The 26,988-nt window shown below is 42.8% G+C and overlaps 1 protein-coding gene and 1 pseudogene across 1 annotated transcript in view; both read right to left on the bottom strand.

Annotated features, from left to right (window-relative positions):
- The window catches only part of Arg2 (arginase 2), a 31,092-nt gene extending 8,908 nt beyond the window's left edge, over positions 1 to 22,184 (bottom strand). Inside the window, exons 1-3 of the mRNA XM_090344336.1 lie at positions 22,050 to 22,184; positions 21,116 to 21,188; positions 2,679 to 2,856 (exon numbers count right to left, since the gene is read on the bottom strand). Coding sequence (XP_090200462.1) covers positions 2,679 to 2,856; positions 21,116 to 21,188; positions 22,050 to 22,184 — 386 coding nt within the window. The remainder of the gene's footprint in view (positions 1 to 2,678; positions 2,857 to 21,115; positions 21,189 to 22,049) is intronic.
- Positions 22,185 to 23,154: 970 nt separating this feature from the next.
- Positions 23,155 to 24,951, bottom strand: LOC150054591 (protein max pseudogene; annotated as a pseudogene).
- Positions 24,952 to 26,988: the final 2,037 nt, after the last annotated feature.

The raw sequence follows: 26,988 nt of genomic DNA, 5'->3' as shown, positions 1-26,988 counted from the left end.
TATAATTTCCTTTCCTATAGAAATACTTAGCCTGTTAAAACAGGATTGGTGTAATGATGAGTCATAGAATTTGCTATAATATATAAAAGAAAGCATGACCTAAAATTGCTCTATTTCCTTTATACATTTATCACTTCCTTTTCAGAATTTAAAGCCTACATTTTTTTTGTGGCCACAAACTTTTTTTTTAATATATTTTTATTGTAATTAATAAAAGGGTTACATGATATTTGCCAGATAGAAGGTGCATTAATTTACATACATTGATACCCTTTCACATGTCTTGGTACCCATTACCCTCCTCCCCACCCCCCATACACAAACTTTTATCTTTTCAGTCAGAGCAAAACACTAGTTAGTTATTAAAGAAACCTGTATCTTCTTATGTTTTAAACCTGGTATGCTAAGAAAGACTAAAATATATTTAAATCACATTTGAAGTCAAGATAAAAATTGTGTTGTAAACAATTACATTGTCATTGTTAATCAGGGTACATGGAAGAAATTCTTAAATGCTAAGTGATCTCCTCTTTAAACAACTTCCTGATATTTTATAAGAGCTTAGTCATCTGATTTATCTGGCAAGTCTTTTTTTGTTTTGTTTTGTTTGAGGCAAGGAAAACTTCCCTTCCTTTCCTTTTTATTTATTTATTTTTTTATGGCTTATGTTTATATCATATTTTAAATGACAAGTTTAACAAACAAGTGTTCAATGAGGGAATCTAATTACAATCTCTGGGACTTAGTATTTAGAACTTAATCAAAATTAGGCTAAGGGTTTGTATGTCATAGAAACATATCAATTTATGAAATAAAACATTATGTCTATAGAGTCATAGGTTTTTATGTCTATATAGTTATGTTTGTATTTCCATTACCATGTCCATAGCTTTGGGTATGCAGTTAATTGAGTCCTCGCTCTTGTACTCTTTGGATTTAATAGCCGCATATTAAGGATACCATGCGCCTTTTGTTCCTTAGGTCTTGACTTGTCTCACTCAACATGATTCGCTCTAGATTCATCCACTTCCCTGCGAATGCCATTATTTTATCTTGTCTGTTGGCTATGTAGAATTCCATTGTGTATATATACCACATTTTCTGTATCCATTCATCTGCAGTAGGGCATCTGGATTGTTTCCATCGCCTGGCTATTGTGAATAGTGCAGAGATGAACATAGCTGAGCAGGTGTCCTTATCATATCTTGGGTCATGCTGTTCAGGATAGATGCCCAGAAGTGGTATGGCGGGACCATAGGGAAGGTTTATTTTCAGTTCTTTAAGGAACCCCCACACTGCTTTCAAGAGTGTAAAGCCTACATTTTTAGCACTGCACAGGAAACAGTAACATGGCTGAAATGTATATAGCTATAGACAAAACAAACCAAAAAAAACCGCATAACTAAGGACTATGCCGCCTGCACTGATCAAGTCCTAGATAATGAGACTTGACCAAAGAAAATAAATTTCTAGAGATTACTACCAATTTAGAGGTAGAAGACCAGCCCTTTGGTTGATTGAATGTCTTAGCTCTGTAGAGAACTTGCATCTGACTCCTAAATGAAGAATGTGCCTGTATCTTCTGCAGTAACAAGGATTTAACTTCTAATAATCTGCATAGTAATCTGCAAATCTACCTCAGAGAAAATTGCTAGATTGATTGCACCTAGAAAGGGAAAATAATTGCTCTGTAGGGTCACACTGGATTTGAATCCTAGGTCTTTCACTTCCTGAAATAGCCCTTGAATAAGTTATCTAGCCTATGTCCCTCAGAACTCCCAGCAATAGAGCTGCAAGTGTGTCTTCTGGTGGAGTGCTTGACTAGCATACATGAAGTCCTGGGTTCGATTCCTCAGTATCACATACACAGTAAAGGCTGAAAGTGGTGCTGTGGCTCAAGTGGTAGAATGCTAGCTTTAGCTAAAGAAGGTCAGGGATAGTGCCTAGGCCCTGAGTTCAAGCCCCAAGACTGGCAAATAAAGTAGATAAAATGGGGTCTAATGCACGACATCATTAGGATTAATTGAAAATGTGTATGAAGTGTTTAGAGCCTGCTTCTACCAGAATCTTTATGACTTAAAATCCCACTTCTGTGAAATGTGATTTGAAACCTGACAGATCTGTTCCTCCTCTGAAATTCTGTAGAATTCAGTATTTTTCATTCCACATGCATTTATTATATGTAGTTCTAATAAATTTTTAATAGTTTACCTCTGTTAGCATTGCTGTGATACCATTAGTTCTCAGTAAAATACATGCTGATCCATGTGAAACAAAGCATCAAAAGACTGGTTGCATGAGTAACCGGTGGAAGGCAGAATGCCAAGGGTATTCTATTGGCAAAATGCTAATTAAAAAAACCTGATTCAGTCTTGATGAATCCTAATTCTCAAAACAGCTAAATGAAAGTTTAAAGACAGTCTGTCAAGAACTTTCTAGTAGATAGCATTTAGCAGTGACTAACTCCTTGCTTCAGCTACTTCTGCACTTGCGGAATTGAATCCATGTCCTCTTACCCTACAGTGTGTTAAAGCAATCCAGACAATACCTCCAGCAGACCATGATCTTAGCCATTGAAACATTAGTGCAGCATGAACTAGAAATTCTGTAGGTGAGGAAACTGAGGTCAACGCAAAGCAGTATGTAACCCAGTCTCATCACTTGTGGGTTTAGCTTACCTGTGGTCTCCTCCCACAGTGACACAGTTATAGCCACTTGATACTGCTCTGCTAACCACCTCAGCCAGTTCCTGATTGGCAAGGCCCACAGAGCGTGGATTCACTACGAGGTTGTTGTAGAGATCGTCTTTGGGGACTGGAGTAAAAGTCAAATCTCCAAAATCTTTTAAGTGGCATCCTGGAAACAAATGATGACAAGATAAATTGTATGTGCTATCCCTACTGGCCCAGACCACAAGTAGGAACTTATGACAAAGTAACATACTCATTGTCACAGTGCAGTTCAAAATGTCACATGATTGGTAGGATCATCTCAATTCTAGCAATACTGTGACATAGACCTTATTAAAGATACTGTTTTGCACCAGCTGAGCTTTGAACAGTGAAACTCTAACATATTAACTTAAACCTAACAATCACAAATAGTGGCAGTTAGACTTCCCATATCCCCAAACGGTAAAGAGGAACAAGTAAAATACCAGAATAATCAAGTATTTAAAGAAAATTACATAGTTACTTTAAAAGAAAAATAGAATTTTTTTCTAGAATACATCAGAGGACCTAAAGCTTATTAAAAGAAATATCTAACATTTACCGGTATTTACAAGGCACTACTTAGTTTCTAAGCACTGCTACAATTACCTAACAAATATTTTTTTGGTGATACTGAGTTTGAACTCTGTGCCTTTCATTTTCTAGGCAGTAGTTCTTTATGCTGAGCCCCAGCTAGTTATTTGCTGATTTTTGTTTGAGATAGAATCTAGCTTCATACCTATTTGTTCAGCTGGATATGATCTGCCTGTTAAGCACCTTGTCCTGGTAAAATTAACAGATGCATGCACTACCACATCCACCTCTCCATTGAGAAGGTAGTTTTGCAAACTTCTTTACCCAGTCTGGCCTTCTGTCTCCTCCCAACCTCGGCCTCTCAAGTGGCTAGAATTACAGGTGTTATAAACCAGGAGCACCAAGAAATAAATCTGCCTGAAGTCACACAGCTGCCAAGCGCCAGGATTCAGATCTGTGTCTAAGTCTTCTGGCTCCAAAGTTCATATTATTTACTTCACAGTTTGTTTCCTTCCAGAATCTGTCCTGGCTGTAACACATTAAGAATTAGCAAGGGGTTGGGAATGTGGCTTAATGGTAGAGTGCTTGCCTAGAATGCACAAAGCCCTGGGTTTGATTCCTCAGGACCACATAAACAGAAAAGACCTATCACTATGGCTCAAGTGGTAGAATGTTAGCCTTGAGCAAAAAGCAGCTCAGAGATAGTACTCAGGCCCCAAGTTCAAGACCCAGACTGGCACATGCATAAAAAAAAAAAACAGCATTGTACTCATTACCTTACTTATTTAAGCCCCCTGTTCATCACCATATATATATATTTTTAATATATATTTATAATTTAGAGATAGATCTGACAGCTTTGAGTATTCTCCCATGTACCTTTAGGATGAAGATATGAACTATTTAGGAAATTAAATGTTAGATCCCTGTTTCTCAAGCTGGTATCTAAATTTGGTATGTGTGTTTTGTTTTTGTAGGGGAGGGGTTTGGAGTGACACGGTATAGTATGACATAGGACACTATACATCTGAATACTTGTTAACGATGTGGATTAATACCAACATGGGATTCATCATGATTTGAAATTATACAATTTAGAACTTTTCTCTTAAACCCAAATTCAATACAGAGCCCAATTTCTGAGAGAATGCAAAAATTTAAGAAGCAATACATCGAACATAAACCTGCAAGGCCAATAATGACCTGGAACATTAAGGTTAATCATGTTGGAAGCAAAACAGAAAACCTTATCCTGGCAGCAAAAGTATTTCTACAGCTGGACGCAGTGGCTTATGCCAATTATCCTAGCTACTCAGAAGACTGAGATCTGAAGATCTTGGTTAAAAGCCAGCCTGGGCACTAAAGACTGTGAGACTCATCTCCAGTTAACCATTTGGAAACCACAAGTGGCACTGTGGTTCAAGGGGTAGGGCAGTACCCTTGAGGTGAAGAGCTCAGGGACAAGGCCCAGGGGTAGGGTAGTAGCTTTGCTGAAGAGCTCAGGGACAGCACCCAGGCCCAGAGTTCAAAAGCCCCACAACGGACCAAAAAAAAAAACCCAAAAACAAAAAAAAAGAAAGTATATCTGCACAGAATTCTTTATCTGTTTTGCTATGAAAAATAATCATAAAATGGCCCCAGGGGGGACCAGGAGTTTGGCCTAGTGGTAGAGTGCTTGCCTAGTATTCACGAAGACCTGGGTTTGATTCCTTGGTACCACATACATAGAAAAAAGCCGGAAGTGGTGCTGAGGCTCAAGTGGTAGAGTTCTAGCCTTGAGAAAATCCAGGGACAGTGCTCAGGCCCTGAGCTCAAGCCCAGGACTGGCAAAAGGAAAAAAAAAGGCCCCAGGAATGCAGATGACCAAAGGAGATAAGTGCAGGTGTATTAGAGAAAGAATATGACAATAGGCCAAAGACAGTGGAAGAGAAAAATGACCAAACATCTATAAAAAAATGTCTTTTATCTCAGTATCACATACATAGAAAAAAGCCAGGAAGTGGTGCTGTGGTTCAAATGGTAGACCTCTAGCCTGAGAAAGCCCAAGGATAGTGCTCAGGCCCTGGATTCAAGCCCAGGACTAGCCAAAAGAAAAAAAAAATAGCTTTAAGGCCAGGAGTTTGGCGTAGTGGTAGCCAGTGCTTGCTTAGCATGTATTAAGACCCAGGTTCAATTCTTCAGTACCACATACATAGAAAAAGCCAGAAGTGGTGCTGTGGCTCAAGTGGTAGAGCTCTATCCTTGAGAAAGCACAAGGACCATGTTCAGGCCCCGAGTTCTGAGTTCAAGCCCAGGACTGGCCTAAAAAAAAAAATCAGTGTATTTTTTAGCATTGTGATTTGAACCCAAGGACTCATACTTGCTAGGCAATGTGTACCTCCAAATTACCAAAAAAAAAAAAAAAAAAAAGACCAGATGCCTATGGCTTATTTTTGTGTCCTAGCTATTCAGGAGGCTGAGCTGAGGATCATAGTTCAAAACCAGGCCAGACAGGAAAATCTGAGACTCATCTCCAATAAACCACCAAAAAGCCAGACATGGAGCTATGATAGAGCACTAGACTTGAACAACAACAACAAAAAGCTCAGGGACAGCACCGAGGCCTTGGGTTCAAGGCGAGGCCTAGTAAAATCCTTAAACCACATCAAATTTTAGATTCTTACTTGCTTTAAAATATTGGACCATGTCTTAAAATACTGTAACACGTCTAGTGCTTGTAAAAGTATATTACAAAAGATTTATAGGATATGTAACAATAACGTTAATATTAACCACCTTTGCAGAACTACTTACCAAGCACTTTGATATAAATACATCCTAACAGGGCTAATAAGAAATAGAGGGGAATTAAAGTTCCAGTGGATAAGATAAGAGACAACTTATATAATACTCAAGTCCAGTCATAGAAACTAGGATGTAGACTCAGATGAGTGTGTGCGTGAAAACACTCTGCTCACTTGCATTTACTTATCAGAAAGTGCTGTACGAGGATTAAACAGATCCTGCCAGTATGTAAACAATACCGAATTTTAGAAATAGAATTTAGTCATTAAATGTGCAACTCTTGGAGTAGAATTCAGCTCTGTAGTAGAATGTCTAGCACATGTAAGGCCCTAAGTTTGATTCTCCCCACCACTCAAAAAAGTGTTAATAACAGATTAACTCCTAGCTTGTAGGATGGATTCTCTGAAGATTACTCAGTTTCCTTATTTCTTCTCAGCATACAGCCTGTTGGTTTCTTGCTTTGTTTCATAGATGCTGCACTTATTCCCAGGGCTTCCAAACAACATGTGCTCCAACAGAATTTTGCATAGACATTTGTGGTTATCCAGCATAGAGCACAAGTCTCTTGGCCATGAAAGCTTCATGAACTTTGCCTTCTGTTTCTGGATCTACAAAGCTGAAGGCCACACGGCACAATCTTGAGAGGTCCCCTGAGTAACCTGCCTTGTAGGACTCAAACTCTGCTCTATTCCACAATTGCCACTGAGTTCTAAAGGACTCAGGAGTCCAGAGGATCGAAGCAGTCAACCTTTACTTAAAAGTCCTTTTAAGTAAAATATATAACAGGGTTATTTTTGTATTCTTCCTCTTTCTTTATGAACAGAATTTTTTTTTAACAGTGAGTAATGACCCATATCCTATTCCCTAGGCCAACGGCTATATCCTCATAGGTCTTTATGCATAAGCATAGTACATTATGTTCTAGTAAGATTAAAGATAATAGTCTAAATTGCTATAGCAAACCACCCAAAGTGAGGACTCAAACTGTTTAACTCTACATCCCGAGTACCCACTCCAGATTTTCCAGGTAGGTATAATGTTTCCCTCTGCAATATAATTATCAGTGACTATGCCATTCCTAGAGCTTTACCTTCTGTGTGGCTAAGGATAGGTTCCCCTGGTTCAACCTAACAGGAAGGGAAAAGCAGCAGAGAAGGCACATCTCATCTCTGCCCCCACCCCCACCCCAGTCCTGGGGCTTGAACTCAGGACCTGAGCACTGTCCATGAGCTTCTTTTGCTCAAGGCTAGCACTCTACCACTTGAGCCACAACCCCACTGCCGGCCTTTTCTGTTTATGTGGTACTGAGGAATTGAACCCAGGGCTTCATGCATGCTAGGCAAGCACTCTACCACTTAATCACATTCCCAGGCGCGAAGGCATATCTATTTATGGGCCCTGTCTTACAAGAGGCACATCACTTCTGTTTACATGACTGGTAGAAAATGCCTATCTACTCAGGAGGCTGAGGAGGGAAGTTCAAATCCAGCCCAGGGGATAAATCTGAGACTATTAATTTCCAATTAGTAGTAAAATAGCTGAAGTAGAGTGGCTCAAGTGGTAGAGCCCAGCCCTGAGTGAAGAAGGAAACTTAAGGGACAGTAGTATCCAGACACTTGAATTCAAGCAGAAACAAAAAGCAAAGCATACATTGCTACAAGATTACCTACATATCATTCTAGTTCATTCCAAAGCTGTTAGAAATGTCATCCTCAGGTAGCTTTTTAATAACTTTCTCAACTAGGAGTGTGGCCTGGAGATACAGTGCTTGCCTAGCATGCACGAAGCCCTTGGTTCGATCCCTTGGGACCACATACACAGAAAAAAGCCAGAAGTGGTGCTATGGTTTAAGTAGTAGTGCAGTAGCCTTTAGCCCAAGGATGGTGTCCCAGGCCAAAACAAAAAGAGCTTTCTCCAACAATACCAACTGAATTGAAAGCACTGAGGCCCCCAAAGGAATGCCTAGTAGAATAGAACCCAAGATTGGTTTCTAAAGGGTAAACAAGAGTCAAAAGAAAAAGTAATATGCAGCCAGGTGTGGTGGCTTATGCCTATAATCTTAGCTAATGATTAATTGGAGATAAGAGTCTCACATTCTTTAGTGCCCGGCTGGCTTTGAACCATGATCCTCAGATCTTAGCCTCGTGGGTAGCTAGGATTACTGCACCCAGCTTGGGCTTTTTTTTTTTTTTAAGAGCAAGAAGAACTGTATGATAGTAAAGTTATTTATCAAAGTGCTGGAGAAAATTCTTGCAGTTCAAATGGTACAAAAAATGATCTTGCTAATTTTAAAGCATCTTAGAACAGTGAAAGGAGCAACATTATGTCTGCCATGCTTCAGAGAGCCTGTCCCCTTCTCCAGCTCAATGCTTCAGCTCAGCTTATGTGCAAGTCTAGGTCAGATTGAGACCTAGTGTTTCGTGGCTACTTGTTCTAAAAAAGGATTGCATGAATAGTTGAAATAGGTTGTTATCAACCATAAAAATAGAAAAAGGATGGGGCCGGGAGTTTGGCCTAGTGGTAGAGTGCTTGCCTAGCATGCACGAAGACCCAGGTTCAATTCCTTGGTACCACATACATAGAAAAAAAGCCAGAAGTGGTGCTGAGGCTCAGGTGGTAGAGCTCTAGCCTTGAGAAAGTCCAAGGACAGTGCTCAGGCCCTGAGCTCAAACCCAGGACTGGCACCAAAAAAAAAGAAAGAAAAAGGAAATCTGTTGAAATTGTTCTGGCAAGGGGGAAAGAAGAATGAGAAGGAATGAGATTGTTGAACATATTGTCAGCATGTACAAATACAGAGTATTCTCTGCATTGTTACAACTAATATACAGAGAATTTTCTGTATTGTTACAACTAATATAAACTAATACATAGATTTATCTTAGACACTAAGCTGAACTTGGTGGCTCACACCTGTAATCCTATCTTCTAAGGAGGCTGAGATCTGAGGATTAAGGTTCAAAGGCAGCCTAGACACAGAAGAACCTGAGACTCTTTTTTTTTTTAATTTTTTTTATTGTAATTAGTAAAAGGGTTACATGATATTTGCCAGATAGAAGGTGCATTAATTCACATACATTGATACCCTTTCACATGTCTTGGTACCCGTATCCCTCCCCCCGAACCTGAGACTCTTATCTCCAATTAACCTCTAGAAAAAGGGAAGTGGGGCTTGGCTCAGGGGTAACATTGAGCTGAAAAAGAGCTCAGTGACAATGCCCAGGCAGAGATCAAGCCCCATAACCCACAAAAAAAAAACCCCAAAACATAAAACTCTAATCTCCACTTATACACTAGAAAACCAGTAGTGGGGCTGTGACTCAAGGATAGAGCAGTAGCCTTGAACTGAAGAGCTCAGGGACAGCACCCAGACCTAGAGTTCAAGCCCCACAATCGACAAAAAAAAAACACCTATAATGGATCAAAAAAAAAAAATCTATCTGGCCGGGAGTTTGGCCTAGTGGTTAAAGTGCTTGCCTAGCATGCATGAAGACCCGGGTTCGATTCCTCGGTACCACATACATAGAAAAAAGCCGGAAGTGGTGCTGAGGCTCAAGTGGTAGAGCTCTAGCCTTGAGAAAACCCAAGGACAGTGCTCAGGCCCTGAGCTCAAGCCCAGGACTGGCAAAAAAAAAAACAAAAAAACAAAAACAAAAAAAAATCTATCTATCTATATCTATATATAGAAATATATGTATATAGATAGATATGACAAAATGAGCCTGGAAACTTCAAGGAAGCTCTCAGGAACCAATTTGAAAGGGCTATTATTTTTCATTAGCTCTCTCTGTGCTGGCATAGTTTCTCACTGCTTTTCACTGAAAGACTGATAACAAAATACCCAGAAAACTACTGATCTTTCAGGTTCAGGTCTCCAAATCTTCTTCAGGCTCCATTGGAGTAGAACAGGAACACAAGTATATCAACAGGATGATCCAACAGTGATGAAGAAGCAAAACAGTCCTACCATCCTTGAGAGATCTAAAAATCTCTGCTCCCTCCTAGACCTGACTCCCAAATTAAGTTTGGTAATTAGGAAAAGAAAGCATATCACTCAAGTAGACATTTGCTTTAGTTCACTTTTTCACATACTCTCAATCAGGGCTTGATCCAATCAGCCCTCTTCATCTCTTTCCTCATCTGCTCTCCTGTTACTCTGAACCAGACAGGTGTTGTCACAGGCAGCGAAGACCAGAGCTGAGAAAGATGGCACAGATAGGGTCACTGGGGACTGGAAGATGGAAACTGACTCTGGAGATCCAAGGCCAGTCACTTCAGACATGTTTATCATACCAGAGTCAGCCACAAGATCAAATGATATAAACATGGTATTGTTAGATGCTGTTGCATGAATATGGTCCTTCTGTTCAAAAAATCAAAATACTCAAAACATTTAGCTCCAAACAGTAACCAAAATGCTTTGTAACACCCAGCTGTATGTTTCTTACTAATTGCTCTTCCAGTTACTGAAAACAGGCTTAGTACCATGACCCTGTAAACCAAACAGGTCAACTCTCTAAAGCACTTCTAGTTCAGGCAGCTGTCAGCTGATGGCACCCCAGCAATGTGGTTCTAGTACTGGCAGAAGTGGAGACAAGAGATGGGTTCTCTAATAATTCACAGAATGATTTTTCCTCTTCATTCCAAGTAAGATGAGCTGCTCTGAAAACCAAAAGATCTTAAGTTATATACAACCCTTCATTCTTAGTTATCTAACAGAGGAAGACATAATATTGGAGATCAGTACTACTCTTGATAGTATGAATTTTTTTTGCCAGTCCTTGAACTCAGGGCCTGAGCACTGTCCTTGGACTTTTTTCAAGGCAAGAGCTCTACTCTTGATCCACAGTACCACTTCCAGCTTTTTTTGTCCCTATGTATGTGGTGCCGAGGAATCAAACCCGGGTCTTTGTGCATGCTAAGCAAGCACTCTACCGCTAGGCCAAACTCCCAGCGCCCATGAAATTCTTAAAAGTTGTGTTTGACTCAAAGGGAAGAGACACAGACTGCTGTCACAACTTTGCTACTAAATCCCTAACCCAGATCCTGTGCTGGCATCCTGAGTCTTCTCAGGACCCTCAAAGCAGAATATACCCTAGACATGATAGTTTTAAATGTTTGATGTATAGTAGGAAGTACATGCAGATTACAACTGGATGAGGCATCGTTGTGGTTTTTCTCTACCCTTCCTTTTTCTTTGAAATAGGTTTTGTAGCCTGATTTTCTGACATGTTGTTACACAGCCATACCCCTTTGGTAAAATGCAAAATAGCTCTAAGGAGTCTAGCTTAAATCCCCATTTCTGATCAAAGACTATAAACCCTAAATTTTGTGAAAGCCCATCGACAATGCCACACCTGCTGTGACAACATTTTCAACACGTCAAAGGAGTTTGTCTTTTTTTCTATGCAATGGTTCTGTTGCAGTGGGGGAAGAAACCAGGGTAGTTCCATGTCTTGTGATCTTCAATACCAAGAGAATAAATTGTAAACCCACCACAAATCTGTTAGAAGCTGCCTTCAAGTTGTGCTGTTTTGGATATTAAGGAATAATGTAGCACCTAACTGGAAATCAGCCTTACAATGAAGGAAGTTTGTCATTATCTATTCATGTCTGGTTCAAAAATACAGCTTTGGAAAGTATCCACCTATTTGCATTTGAACCAATGTAAAAGCTCAAATTAACGAGGTGACAAGGTACCTTTGAGTCAAGTATTCTTAAAAGTTTGAAAAAACAAGGCAGGCTCTGTGACTCCATGCCTTACTAGGGAATATACACAAGAGGCTGAGATTATGAGAAGCATTGTTCAAAATCAGCCTGGGCAGGAAAGTTTGTAAGGCTCGTTTCCAGTTAAGCACCAAAAAACTGGATGTGGAAGTGTGGTTCAAGTTGGAGACATCAGTCTTGAGCAAAGAAATCTCAGGATTTCTTAAAAAAAAAAAAAAAAAAAAAAAAAAGGGTGGGGGCAGGTCGGGAGTGTGACCTAGTGGTTAAGAGTGCTTGCCTAGCATGCACAAAGGCCTGGGTTCGATTCCTCAGTACCACATACACTGAAAAAAAGCTGGAAGTGGTGCTGTGGCTCAAGTGGTAGAGCGCTAGCCTACCACAGGGACAGTACCCAGCCCCTTAGTTCAAGCTCCAGGCCTGGCAAAAACAAAAATAGCTCAGGACAGCACCCAAGCCTTGAGTTCAAGCTCCAGGACCAGCAGCCATACACACGAAAATCTGGGAGTGGCTTCTGAGTAGCAGACCATTTTGAAAATGATCTAAAGAATCCCATGGGTCATGATGGAAATGGAGCTATATAAGATAGCTGAGATGCTCTTATCTTCCTTCAGCAAGCAAGGAAGGTGAATACTGTGTACCTACTGTGCATAGCACTCAACCAAGTCCTAAGGATTCAGAGCCTTCCCTGCCTAGAAGAATTCAGGCAGGGAAAGAGCCCAGTCCAAATCTATATGTTTTTTGTAATAACACATGGTGTGTTAGGAACACACAGAGGAAAAGGAAAGAGACAGGAGTACTTTCTCAGAGAGGCAGTAGCTGAGTAGTAAAGGCATAGCCTAGGAATAAAAGGGAAGAAAGAGCATAAAATATCTTTAGTCCTACAGAAAAACTCACACTATTCCTGATCAGGGTGCATGGAAAGAGTGGAGAGATAAGGCAGTCTAGGGACAAGGCCCAGATCCTAAATGCAGTAGAGTTATTTTCAAGTATGGAAGTGATAAATCTGCATTACAGAGTTACTTTTTTCTTTTTTTTTTTCTTTTTTTTTTGCCAGTCCTGGGCCTGAGCACTGTCCTTGGGCTTTCTCAAAGCTAGAGCTCTACCACTTGAGCCTCAGCACCACTTCCAGCTTTTTTTCTATGTATGTGGTACCAAGAAATCGAACCCAGGTCTTCGTGCATGCTAGCAAGCACTCTACCACTAGGCTAAACTCCCAGCCCTACTTTTTTCTTTCTTATTTATTTATTTATTTATTTATTTTTGGCCTTGAATTCTGGGCCTGGGCACTACTTTTTTCTTTTTTAAGCCATCAAATCCAAGTTCCCTTACATACTAGGCAAGCACCTTACCTCTGAGCTACATTCCTGTTCAAGGAGCAACAGGGTTGGGCAGCAAAGGGACTCCAGGAGATAAGACAGAGAACACACTCCATAGTTCCAAGTGCAGGCTGAATGACTGACTCTAGCCTTCTGGCTCTGATACCATCTGACATGAGAAGGGACCTAGTGCCATGGCACCCAACTATTGATCCCAGAGGCTAAAGCATGAGGATCACTTGAGCCCAAGCCAGCCTAGGCAAAAAAGAGGCCTATCACAAGTAAATGCACAGGGGAAGAAGTAAAGGTGACAGTTTTAGACATGTTGGCATTGAAGCTTTAGTGACTTACCCTGATGAAAGTGGTAACAAGTTAACGCATCAATTCTAGACAATGGCAGATAATATTTGTAATGCAAGGGGACAATTCCACCTATGAAACAATTCCACCTATGAAACAGAACTGCAAAATAAAAGGAATAAAGCCAGGTGCCAGTGGCTTATGCCTGTAATCCTAGCCACTCAGGCTGAGATCTGAGGATGGTGGTTCAAAGCCAGTCTGGGAATGAAAGTTCATAAGACTCATCTCCAATTAACCCCACCAGAAAACTGGAAGTGGTGCTGTTGATCAAAGTGGATGAGCACTCTCCTTGAACTGAAGAACTCAAGGACAACACCCAGGTCCAGAGTTCAAAACTCACAACCAATAAATAAAAATTTCAAAAAGGAACAGGAAGAGAGAGGGGACGGAGGAAGAGGGGAAAGAGAGGAAAAGAAAAAAAAGGAGGGTATGGTGGTGTGCCTTAGTTGGTAGAACACTAGCCAATGAACATAGTGTCAGGTACAGAGTTTGAACCAAAAAGGAAAAGGGAGCCGGGAGCTGGTGGCTTACATCTGTAATCCTAGCTACTCAGAAGGCTGAGATCTGAGGGATCGCAGTTCAAAGCCAGCCCAGGCACAAAAGTCTGTAAGAATCATCTCCAATTAACTACCAGAAAACAGAAGTGATGCAGTGGTTCAAAGAGCTCAAGGACAGCACCCAGATCTAGAGTTCAAGCCCCAGGACAGAAGAAAAACAAGAACAAGAAGGAAACAAACCAAGTAAGGAAGGACTGGCCAGCATTCAAGTAAGATGACTGCCCATGTCTATTGTCTTAGAAAGTGGTCAATGCCCTCAGCAAAACTAGAAAACCAGTTTTCATTCCAGTGATGGTCTGCTAATCCAGAAAATAGCAAATTCAAGTGTAAAGGGCAGTTAGGAAGCCAAGAAGGCGGCTCTGATGGAAAACAAAGCAATAGCTAGAGACTGGGAAGGCCAACGGGATGGCAGGTGGGTAAATGCATATGTAATTATTGAAGGACAGGTTAAAGCTAGCTGAGTTGTTGGGAGAAAGATGGGGTAACTACTGGAACCAGCATGCTAAGAAGGCAGAAGGAAATAGGAGGATCTAGAATACAGGGAGAGGATGTGCTTGTGTCCAGTCTCATTCCCGTCTACAAGGAAGAGCTTGTTAGCTGGGAACATGATTCTTAGAATAAACTCACCAGCATTTCTTGAAACGGTATAGCCATACAACCAGCTCTAGCCAACAGGATAAGCAGAAGTGACCTCCAGCAACCTCTTGAAAAGGGAAAAAACTACCTTTGCCCTTCTTTACTCACCCACACTGCTACAAGAAGTGAGGCTACAGCCATATATGACCATTGAGTACAGGCCTTACCATAGCGCAAGACTTGGGGTCTGAAGGGTAAAATTACCAAGCTAGCTCTAGATTACTTTTCTCTAGAATGTTTTGAGGTTGAAAAAAATTATTTTTAGGGCCGGGAGTTTGGCCTAGTGGTAGAGTGCTTGCCTAGCATGCACGAAAACCCGGGTTCGATTCCTTGGTACCACATACTTAGAAAAAGCCAGAAGTGGTGCTGAGGCTCAAGTGGTAGAGTTCTAGCCTTGAGAAAAATCCAAGGACAGTGCTCAGGCCCTGAGCTCAAGCCCAGGACTGGCAAAAAAAATTATTTTTACATTGTCATTTTAGGCCCCTAATATTATCTTTTAGGCTCTGATATATTATCTTTTCTATCTAATGCTACATTTGGACTTATACTTGGAGGAATATAAGGAAAAATTATTATCCCACTCTCTCTCCTCTCCCTTTCTCTCCCTTATTTCCTCTCTTTATTCTCAGCTCTTCACAAGTTGAAAAATATTTAAACAACTTTTTTGGGGGGAGGGTCCAGTACTGGGGGCTTGAACTCAGGGCCTGGGCACAGTCCTTGAGCTTTCTCAAGGCTACGGTTCTACCACTTGAGCCCCAGCACCACAGCACCACTTCTGGCTTTTTCGTATGTGGTACCAAGGAATTGAATCTAGGGCTCCATGCATGCTAGGCAAACACTCTATCACTAGACCACACTCCAGGCCCTAAATATGACACTCGTATATGCCTAAGAAGCTAGAACCTCAATTGATCTTTCTTATTCTAACACACAATACAGATAGTTGGTGCCATACTGAGGTTTAAATTCAGCCTTCTGCAAACTAGTAAAGTGCTCCTACCATGTCTACATCTTACCCCTTAAGTGTAAAGTTCAGTAGCATTCAGTATATTCACATTGTGCAACCATCTCCACCATTAATAGCCACAGTTCATTTGCAAAACTCAAATGCTGTATTCATTAGGTAATAAATACCCATTTTTTTCCTTCACTATCATTCTTTTTCTCTATGTAAACTTAGAAATCTTGTGAAAGTGAATATTGTCCTTTTGTGACTAGCTTGCTTTACTTACCATAAGGCTTTTAAAAACTGAATATTTCATTACATGTATATACCATATTTTTAGAATCCATTTATGGTAAACACTTTTGGCATTATAGAAAATACTGCTATAAGCACGTGATAATTCAATTCTCTTAGTATATACCTAAAATTCTCTTGAGTATATGCCTAGAAATATGACTGGATCAGATGGTAGCAACTTTTCTTTTGCCAGCACTGGGGCTTGAACTCAGGGTCTGAGCATTGTCCTTGGGCTTTCTCAAGGTTAGTGCTCTACCACTTGAGCCACAGCACCACTTCCAGCTTTTTCTATCTATGTGATAGCAAGGAATAGAACCTGAGTCTTCATGCATGCTAGGCAAGCACTCTACCACTAGGCCCTGAGTCTTCATGCATGCTAGGCAAGCACTCTACCACTAGGCCAAACTCCTGGCCCCAAGTAGTAACTATTTTTCATGTGCACGTGTGTGTGTGTGTGTGTGTGTGTGTGCGCGTGTGTGCGGGCTGGTCCTGGGAGCTTAAACTAAGGGCTTGACTACTGTTGTGGAGCTTTTTTGCTCAAAGGTGTTCTATCACTTCCAGCTTTTGGTGTTTAGCTGCAGGTTAAGAGTTTCATCCACATGACTACCAGAGCTGGCTTTGAAATGTGATCCTCAGATTTTAGCCTCCTGAGTAGTTAGATTACAGATGTGAGCCACCAGCACTCAGCACTCAGCTCTTTTTTTTGCTGTTGAAGATGGTGTTGTCCAGCTTTTTTTCATTTGTAATTTCAGTAGGATATCTAAGATATTCTGACTAACCAAAGGCCAAAGTTCTTTGTTTTCTTTCAGCAGTTTCATAGTTCTAGCATTAAAAGTAGTCCATTCTCAAGCCAAGCCTCACTTGGAGATTAAGAGTCTCAGGTCCTTTTGTGTCCGGGCTGGCTTTGAACCTTGATCCTCAGATCTCAGCCTCCTGAGTAGCTAGGGTTACAGGTATGAGCCACTAAGTCTGGTTTTCAAAAAAATTCTGTTAATGGTCTTTGAAGGAGCTCCATCTCTTTTTATCCCTTTCAATGGTTGCCAGGCTTCTGATTTTCACTGTAATTGCTGGCTATTGGTCTTCAAGGGTACCACTGAGTAGTGGCATAAGGGAAAGACACATTAAAAATGCCACAAAGCTTGATATTCTTTCTGAAGCTCTGCTATTTTTTTTTTTTAGTGTTTTGGAGTAGGATCAACTATGCAGCCCAGCTGACTTTGCACTGAAGATCCTCACTCCTCAGCCTCCTGAGCGCTAGGATTGCAAGTATGTACACTATGTGGCCGTCAGATGTTTTTCTTAAATAAGTTATCCCTAGATTGCTGCAAGCTTTATTTCGAGTTCTAAAAAGGCTGATTCTGGCAATGTATTACACATTCTCATTCCTTTTATGAATTTTAAGAGGTTCTATTCTACCATTTTCACTGCTAACACTATATAGTGCTCTGAAACAATTCAATTTTTCCATAAAAACAATGATTTCAGACTTTAAAAAAGGGAACAGACTGGGTATGACTAAAGTGGTAGAGCACTTGCCTAGTATGCATGAGGCCCTGGGTTCAATCTCTAGTACCAAAATTTCAGAAGAGAAAAGAGGGAGGAGGGGAAGGGAAAGGGCAGGGAAAAGAAAAATTGAGTAAAAACAAACTAGAAGATCACTCCTTTACACATAACAATCTTGAGGCAAGCTCCCTGATCATTTCAGTTTTCTTTCTGCCCTAGGGTCTTTGTACTTACTGTTCTCTCTGCCTGACATACTCTTTCACCAAATATACTTTGGGTCCTTTCCTTACCTCAATGGTCTGCTCACAAAACATTTTATCTCCGGTGCTTATTTCTTTCCCAGCCCTTTCTTTCTCCATCTCTACCTATTGTTTATAAATCATCCCTTGCTATTGTTTATAAACTAATCATTACTATCTGAGATACTGCATGCTTTATATCCAGTTCCAATCCTCCCCTTAGGATGAGTTCATATAACGGGACTTTGTTTTGGTTAATTCTATTGCCTAGAACTTAGCCGTGCTCAAAAACAAATATACGGGGCTAGAAATGTAGCTTAGTGATAAAGTGTTTGCCTAGCACATATGAAGCCTTGTATTCTATTACTCAGTACTATATATACAGAAAGAGCCAGAAGTGGCACTGTGACTCAGGAGGTAGTGTGCTAGCCTTGAGGAAAAAAAACAAAACTCAGGGACAGTACCCAGGCCCTGAGTTTAAGCCCCAGGAATGGCAAAACACAATACAAATTTTGTATATACATAACAGTGATTGAGTACACTTAAAATTTGCTCCTAAGAAAAAAGAACTGGGAAGTATTTCAAGACAGTTTTGAGGCATATTATATTAATAGAGACAAAAAAACAGATTCAGACACCAAGCCAAATATGCTCACCAGGAGTGTAAACAGGAAGTTTAATGAAGACATGGTAACAGATTGACATCAGAGCAAAAGGCAAGGAACAAAGAGGTTTGTGAAAGTTACCTTTTCAAGGCCTTCTCTCCATGGAAATTCGACCTAAATTTCAAAGTGCTCAGAGGAATTAAGTTATTTTGGTACTTTTTTGAATAGGGCAACTGAAACTTTGCTCAATACTTTTCTCAAAATATTCCAGGAGATTAGCCAAAACCATGTGCTGGAATTCTGCTGAGTGCCACAATCATGTTAATATGCAATGAGATTCTATTTCAGACAGCTGGTGATACTGGGCTCCCAATTGGATGCAAGGTAAGGACATAATTGTATAACTAAAAATACTTGAAAAAAAGATGAAACACTGCCCTCACTTGAGGTTTGGGAGGAGGACCGGGAATAGTAGTTCAAGCAGAGTGGAAAAGTACCAAGAGCTCTGACAGAAAAGAAGCTCTATAAAGCTTGAGTGAGAGAAGCTGTTATGTGCACCCCCCCTCAGCTGAAAGCTATAAAGGACTCTAAAGAGGCTGAATCTGCATTTTGTCAGGAGTCTCTTAAGGCAGAATCTGGAGATAGTATAGCAATAATTTAAGTAATGCCAGGTCCAGATAGTCAGATGGGCTGCTAAGATTTAAACAATATTTAAAATTAGTGATCATCAAATGGGCTGCTAAGATTTACACAATATTTAAAGTTAGTGATCAGTGATTGAAAAGTGATTCTTTTTGGTAGACTGAGTACAAGCTATTTTAAGGACAAGTTATGAGTTTAGTAAACAGGAATAAAAACCTTCTGTTAGGTACCTCCTGGAATTGGCAGTACAGTTTAGTAGTAGATGCTTGCCTAGTGCATCTAAGACCGTGGGTTCCACCCCAAACAACAAATATGTACCTCCTGCCTGACCCATTAAAAGATCATTCGAGTAGGGCTGAGGGTGTAGCTCAAAGCATAGAGCCCTTGCCTCTAATCTGTAAGGCCTGAGTTTGGTTTCTAGAACCACAAAGAAAAAAAAAAACAAAACTTAGTTTATTGAATCTTAGCAGTTTATCTCCTTTTTGATGATGAGCTTGGAGAAGTTACATTACTCAATTTCTGAGGTGCTTTCAGTATGTTACCATATCCACATGCAGGTGGAGATGGGAAGGCTATCTCAACTACAGGTGGATTCAGTGACTTAACTATTCTGTTTTTGCAAGATGATTGACCCTTAGATGATGTCCTAAGCAGCACAGATTTCAGAACAGAGTAGGGAGGGATTTCTATTTCACCCAGGTACTGTTTCTATCTCCAGATTACTCAGCAGCCACACATTTTGCATTTACAGCACCAGGAAAGGTCTGTTAAGTAGTCCTAATCAAGATTGGACTACATAGCAGCTACAAACATTTGAGTTACATATAAAGAAACCCTCCTAAAATAAAGATATTAAATTTGGTGCTGTGGTACGAAAGTTTTCCATAAGTGTCATTTGCCTTTGATCAGATTTACTAATTACAGACGGAAACTTTCAAATGCACCTACCTGGTTCCCACCTCAGACCCCACGAGTACAACTCTCCTTAGAGGAGCCTAGGAGGTTTTTGTTTTGCCAGTCCTGGGACTTGAACTCAGGGCCTGAGCCCTGTCCTTGGGTTTTCCTCAAGGCTGGCTCTCTATTATTTGAGCTACTGCACTCTTCCAGCTTTTCTATGTATGTTGTACTGAGGAATCAAACCTGGATCTTTGTGCATCCTAGGCAAGCACTCTACCACTAGACCAAATTCCTGCCCACCCCCCAGGAGAGTTTTGTTTTTAGTGCCAGTCCTGGGACATGAACTCTGGGCCTTGGCACTGTCCCTGGGCTTTTGTACCCTAAGCTAGTACTCTACCACTTGAGCCGCCTCAATTGAAGAGTCTCATGGAATTTCCCTATGGAATGACCTCAACATGAGATCCTCAGCTCTCAGGCTCTTGAGTAGCTAGGATTACAGGTGTGAACTACCAGCTCCCAGCAAGCCTGGCCTTTTTAACAAGTCAGTTTTATGAAACAAGGAACTAAATCTTGCTTACAAGAATATGGAGCTGGCCAGGAGTTTGGCCTAGTGATAGAGTGTCTGCCTAGCATGCATGAAGACCCAGGTTCGATTCCTCGGTACCACATACATAGAGAAAGGCTGGAAGTGGTGCTGTGGCTCAAGTGGCAGAGTGCTAGCCTTGAGAAAAGCCCAAGGACTGTGCTAAGACCCTGAGCCCAAGCCCAGGACTGGCAAAAAAAAAAAAAAAAAAAAAGAATACAGAGCTTAGTGGGGCCAGGAGTTTGGCCTAGTAGAGTGCTTGCCTAGCATGCACAAAGACCAGAGTTTTGAGTCCTCGGTACCACATACATAGAAAAAGCCAGAAGTGGTGCTGTGGCTCAAGTGGTAGAGCTCTACCTTGAGGTAAGCTCAAGAACAGTGCTCAGACCCTGAGTCCAAGTCCCAGGGCTGGCATAAAAACCAAAACCAAAAAAAACCAAAAAACAAAAAACAGAGCTATTAACCCTAGAAAGGAAAAATGATTTGAATGGATGAAAGTGGTCAGACTGAAACAGAACTATCTTGAGGCTGAGGAATGCTAGAATTTTAGGAAGAGAGATCACATGTTCCAGAGGCACACTTTTTGCTCCACCTTGCATTCACTACCAGCCTGTTCTGGGGCCCACCTCCTATCATCTCCTTGCCTTCTTTCCAAGACTCTTCTTTGAAACGAGACTTTTCCCAAAAGACTTGAGACCCTGAGGTTTGACAGTTACGTCAAAGACTGCAACCTGTTCTGTCACCAGTGCTGCAGTGATAACCTAAAAATCTAGCCACTTACCCAGCCTGGAGAGTCTTTTCAGCAAGCCAGCTTCTCGAATGGCAGCTGGGCCATATTCCACTCCTTTTTTTTTCTGTGAATAAAACAAATCCCACGGTTGGATGTGAAGGAAGACAATGCGGGCGGGGGGCGGGGGGGTGGAGGTGGGGAGGCGGGACCACTTTAAAAAAAAATACAGAAACCTGCAATTCTGCACTTGGCTTTCTGACAGGTTCCTCGGCAAACCCATCGGAGCATTCATCGCTCTTCCACCCACTGCTCCCACCACTAAGGTCTGATCATTTCAGCAAATTCTTCCACAGACCGAGGGAGAAACCACCCCATTACTGAAATCCAATCAGCCTTCAGAGACCCTTGCTGGGGTGGGGGGAGGGAAAGTGACGAGTCCCAGACAGAGAAAAGGCGGAGGTAGGTTGGGATCCGGCAGTGGGCGTGTGAGGCTGGCAGGCTGGGGCTCGGAGCCGGGTCCCCGGGAGCGACTGAGCCCTCCTCGACGGCAGATTTTTTCCCCGAAGCGAGAACAAAGCCCCTCACGTCCTTCCGCCGCTGGACCCGGGCAGCGCCGCTTTCCTTTCCAGACTAATTCTTTCTGGAAGAAGATTGAGCCTTAATCCGCTCTCTCTACCCTCCTTTCGGTGCAGTCTGGCCAGGATTCGGGGGGAGGGGGAAGGGGCTCTCCTCCAGCCCCTCCATCACCCCGACAGGGAGCACCGGTCCCTGGCTTCCCGGGAGGACTCGGGGCGCTCTCACCTTCCCCCCATCAAGTGTACTCACTATCCCTTCCTCCCCTCCCCTCCCGGCCCCCAGCACTGGGAACCCGCCAGCTCCGCCCTTCCCCTCGGCCGCTTCCCTGCAACCTCGCACCCCAACGCCGCTTTCCCGGGGTTCTCGTTCCAGGAATCCGGCCCTGCTGTGCCGGGGTCCCACCACTCACCTGTCCCTGAGAGAAAGAGGCGCCTATCACAGCCACAGAGTGGACGGACTTCTTCCTGACCGAGGGCACTGGAGTCCGGAGGGTGCGCAAGAGGCCGCTCCTCACCGACGCGACCGACAGCCCCGGGATCGCCATGGCCGATCCCCGCCGCTCTCGCCCCCGACTGAGCCAGCACCGCGGCCCCGCTCACTTACTAGAGCGAGCCGGCCGGCCCGTGACGTCACCGCCACCGCGGCCACGCCCCCACCCAGCCCCCGGGCACACCTCCCGTAGGCTCCGCCCACCACACCGCAAGCCCCCCACGCCCACAGTGACGTCACCCACCGGGCACCGGCCCCTGCAGTGACGACACAAGGCTAGAATAAAGGGCTGGCCAATAGAAACACGGCACGGGACTGACAGGTGTGTCCTCCCACTGCCAATTCAACCCATAAAACGAATCACAGCTGATGACTGCGCTTCGCACGATGATCGCCCTCGCAGAAGCCTTGGCTGGGCTGTCCTGGTCGCAGTGTGGCCATGTCATTGGCTGCCCTATACCAAGCCAGCATTTTTCTGGTTTGTTCTGTCTCAAGGCTCAGAGTTCTGCAAACTTTGTGTGTGTGTGGGGGGGGGGGGGGTGTCACGGGGCTTGAACTCGGTCTGGGCGCTGTCCCGAGATCTTCATCGCAAGGCTACCGCCCTACCCTTGAGCCCAGCCCCACTTCTCATTTTCTAGAGGTTAATTGGAGATAAGTGTGTCAGGTCCTTTTGTGCCCGGGCTGGCTTTGAACCTCCATCCTCAGATCTCAGCCTCTGAGTAGCTAGGATTACAGGTGTGAGACACCACCACCCGGCTAGTTTTGCAAAACTTTTACCCCAAGTCCGAGGCCACATCAGCTATAGGTAGACTAGAATCTTATGAATCAGGCTTCTTAGCATTAACAACCACCTACCTTAAGTAATTTGGAGGGGCAAATTAGAATGTTTCAAGCAATTACCTTCCAGATGTTTTCAATTCTTTTTTTTTAAGGATAAAATAAGTTTTTATTTATAGTCTTATAGTAAAGGGGAAAGCCTTAACTTGCAAGACAGTTCTTCAGCAGTATGTACAACATACTTATTTCCATGGAATGGAATCAAACATGGACTGAGACTACAGAGTATACACTAGAAAATCAGCAAATGCCAGGAACAGAGTAGGAAAAAGACAGAGATGAGGCCTAAAGACACAAAACCCTTCACTGGGATCTGTAGATGGCAGTCAGAACCAGGGCTGGACCACACAGTGGAGACAGGTTCCAGGACAGGAAAAAAGGACTTGGGGTGAGGGTGGGGAGGGGACCGCACTCAGGTGCAGGTTTAGTACCAGGTAAATTGCTCTTGGTATTTACATACAAAATCAGTTGGCTCTATTTCTTAGAAATACACACAAAAAGAAAGGAAGATTTGATAATTACTTTATGAATCTGTCACTTTGCAATATCGACATCATCAGAAATAGGGACAATTCACTCAGATTCAAATTTCAGTAGCAGGAAATAAATATCAAAACATCATCACTGGCCCTCAATACAAAACTTCTACCCCACCCAAGCTCCCTCCCTGCCCCACCCCCCAATAACCACCCCCTACCACTCTCTGGTGGCTGCTGCTCCACTGTTGCTGTCTCCTGTACATACCACAAGTGTCACGTGGCCCTCCATAAGGCTGGCACCGTAGCTTTAAACAGCTGGCTGAGAAGCAGGAGTGAATCTGCAAATCTTTCTCCATTTTTCTTTTACACCACAAATTTGTTTTTGTGGTCCTGGGGCTTGAACTCAGGGCCTTGCATTTGCTAGGAGAGTGCTCTACCACTTGAGCCAGGCCCCAGTCCTACCACAAACTTCCTTAAGGATCTGGTCTTTCAACTGGAGCAATAATAGCTTTCCAGAAAAAAATAATCCTTATGAACGAGAGGGGGTGATTCTGATTACTCCAACCTGGTCATCTTCTCAAAGTCGAGCCATTCACAGATTCACAGTCTATCAAACCGAGGTGGGGGTGCAGGGAGGACTGGGAGGAGGCCTAGCAGGGTAGGCATCCCTCCAGGCAAGTGCCCAGCAGGGCTAGAGGAGCTGGTAGGGTGGACAGGACACCATGTGCTCAGGTCCGGCTGGCTGTCTGTCCTCCACAGTAAAAGCTGCCAAGTTGGGGTGTTTTGGTTTAAAAATTCCTGGAGGGGACAGGGAATCCCTGAAGGGAATACATTTAGAGGGAGGGGGAGGTGAAAATGGGGAAGGAGAATGAGAGTTGTTGTCCAAGAGCTTCTATGTAAAAATAAAAATTAAAAAAAAAAGAAAGAAAAAAAGAGTCTCTTAAATGGTTCTAACGATGAACTGAGAGGAAAACTGAGACGATGGAGGAGACAGACAGTTTTTATTGCTGGCCTGCCCCAGCGGCTTTAGCTGGCCTCCATCCGGAGTTTCTTCCTGCTTTGGGGCTCTTCAGGCTCTGACTCCGAGCTGGAGTCTGAGCCCCCATCGAAGGCAGAGATGGTGCTGCCCTTGGCGTTGGTGTAGAGGCTGTTGTCTGAGGAGGGGTAGCTGGTCTGCAGTTGAGCACTTGACCTTGCCTTCTCCAGTGCACGGACTTGCTGCTCCAAAAGAGCGTTCTGCCGTTTGAGGTCATCAATATCTTGCTGGTGCGAGTGGTTTTTCCTTCTCATATACTGGATATACTCTGTGGCTTTGTCTAGGATTTGGGCCCGGGATGCCTTCTCTCCTTGGAGTGATGGGACAGAGTCCCGCAAACTGTGAAAGCTGTCTTTGATATGGTCCCTACGTTTTCGTTCCAGTGCATTATGATGAGCTCGTTTGTCAGCGTCGCTCTCCACCTCGATGTCATCGTTATCGCTCATTTCCTACGGCCCAGGGAGCGGCCACTGCAGGGGAGAGGGCGGGCGAGGGGAGGGGAAGTCACCGACAACAAGAAGCCGAGTGCCCCCCCCACACACACTCTCACTCACTCACGCACTCGCTCCCTCCCTCACACCACACACACACACACACACACACACGCACACACACACACACACACGCGCACACACACCACACACAACACGGGCGAGAACCACCTCCTCACTGCCATGTTTTCAATTCTTGAATAGCTAGAGCAATGGTTATTGCCAACCAAATATGCCAACATAATGGAACCATTTCTCAAAGGAAGCGAGAGAATTGAAAATGCCACTTGGTTTTAATAACATATTTTAATTAAAAAAAAAAAAAAAAAAACAGCCAGGCCGGGAGTTTGGCCTAGTGGTTAAAGTGCTTGCCTAGCATGCATGAAGACCTGGGTTCAATTCCTTGGTACCATATACATAGAAAAAAGCCGTAAGTGGTGCTGAGGCTCAAGTGGTGGAGCTCTAGCCATGAGAAAGTCCAAGGACAGTGCTCAGGCCCTGAGCTCAAGCCCAGGACTGGCAAAAGAAAAAAAAAAAAAAAAAAAAAAACAGCCAAAGTTCTCAAACCTTGACAATTTAACACTTTTATAAAGTAGGCTCTATTTTAATTGGGTGAAACAGGACAGAAGAAAATAACTTTTCCATCACATTTTTTTAAGTGGCAGGGTTGTTTAACTCCACATTCCTGTGACATTGTGACATACAGGACTTTTTCCTTGCCTAAATTAGTTTATATATTAGTTTATCTATGCTTCATAGGCATATAAATTTATAGGCTTTCCCAAACATTTGAGAAGTCTCCAAAGCAGAACTAACTCCAAGGAGCCTCAGAATTCACATACGATTTTTAGGAGATACTTGTCTTTCTCTGCTGGTTTAACAAAGATGATTGAGTTCTTAGTAAAACCATGATCATACTGTGTTAGTGTAAAGCTGGTTCTGTTCCAGGTTTTTGCTACAAAGGCCCTAGCCCCCAGTTACTGAGTTAGTAACTAGTAGCAAAGGCATCAGTAATCTGTGCTTTAACAAGCTCTTTAGAAGTGGGTATCAGATGCAATCACTGGTTCAATTACTAACGTTGTCACACTTATTCAATACAGTGTGTTACCAAATTACTTCTCTTCTCGTCCATCACCACATCCAAGTTTTCCTTTTACTATGCTTTCTGAAGTTGATTCTGGCTCAGATTGTCTCAGGGCCTCCTGGACTAATGAAACAAAACAACAGGGCCAGGAGTTTGGCCTAGTACTACAGTGCTTGCCTAGCAAGCAGAAAGATAGGAATTTGATTCCTCAGTACCACATACATAGAAAAAGGTGAAAATGATGCTGTGGCTCAGGTGGTAGAGCTTTAGTCTTGAAAAAGCGCAAGAACTCTGCTCAGGCCCTGAGTTCAAGACTCAGGACTAGGAAAAAACAGAGGCCTAGCTCAGTTCACTAAGTGCTGGTGACTTTATTATTTGGGGGATTCATGCCCCCCCAAAATAGCTGGGATATTACAGTCCTCAAGGGAGAAAGGAGTAGGGAGATGGTGAGGTTGGTTGCCTTGTAGTGACTATGCCTGCAATCCTAGCTACTTGATAGATGCAGGTCAGGCGATCTGAGATGTAGATGAGCCCAGGCAAATAGGTATCTCAACCCATAAAAAGTTGGGTATAGTGGTATGGATCTGTTATCCCATCTATTCATTGTTTTTGAGGTTTAATTATTCATCTGTGATTTGTACAAAATCCTAAATGTTTAGTTTTCTCCTGTACCTGGCTCTCACTCTCCAAACTAATGCTTCCCAAACAGTTTCAGCTGGCTGCACTCTGGCAAAAGTTCTCTCCTGCATTGTTGTACAAAGCTGCCGTAATGGGGCCAGGGCATCATACCTGTTAGATAAGCACTTGGCAGCGAGCTCCATCCCTAGCGCTAGAGCTTTCTGGTTTTGTACTAGTACCAGGGCTTGAATTCAGGGCTTGCTTTATTCATTCATGGCTGGAACTCTAGCACTTGAACTACACCTCTAGTCCAG

This window comes from Megascapheus bottae, chromosome 14 (assembly GCF_031878675.1).
Source record: "Megascapheus bottae isolate mThoBot1 chromosome 14, mThoBot2.hap1, whole genome shotgun sequence".
Lineage (NCBI taxonomy): Eukaryota > Metazoa > Chordata > Mammalia > Rodentia > Geomyidae > Megascapheus > Megascapheus bottae.
The sequence above is the reverse complement of the archived record's forward strand: the minus strand, read 5'-3'. Positions and strand labels throughout refer to the sequence as shown.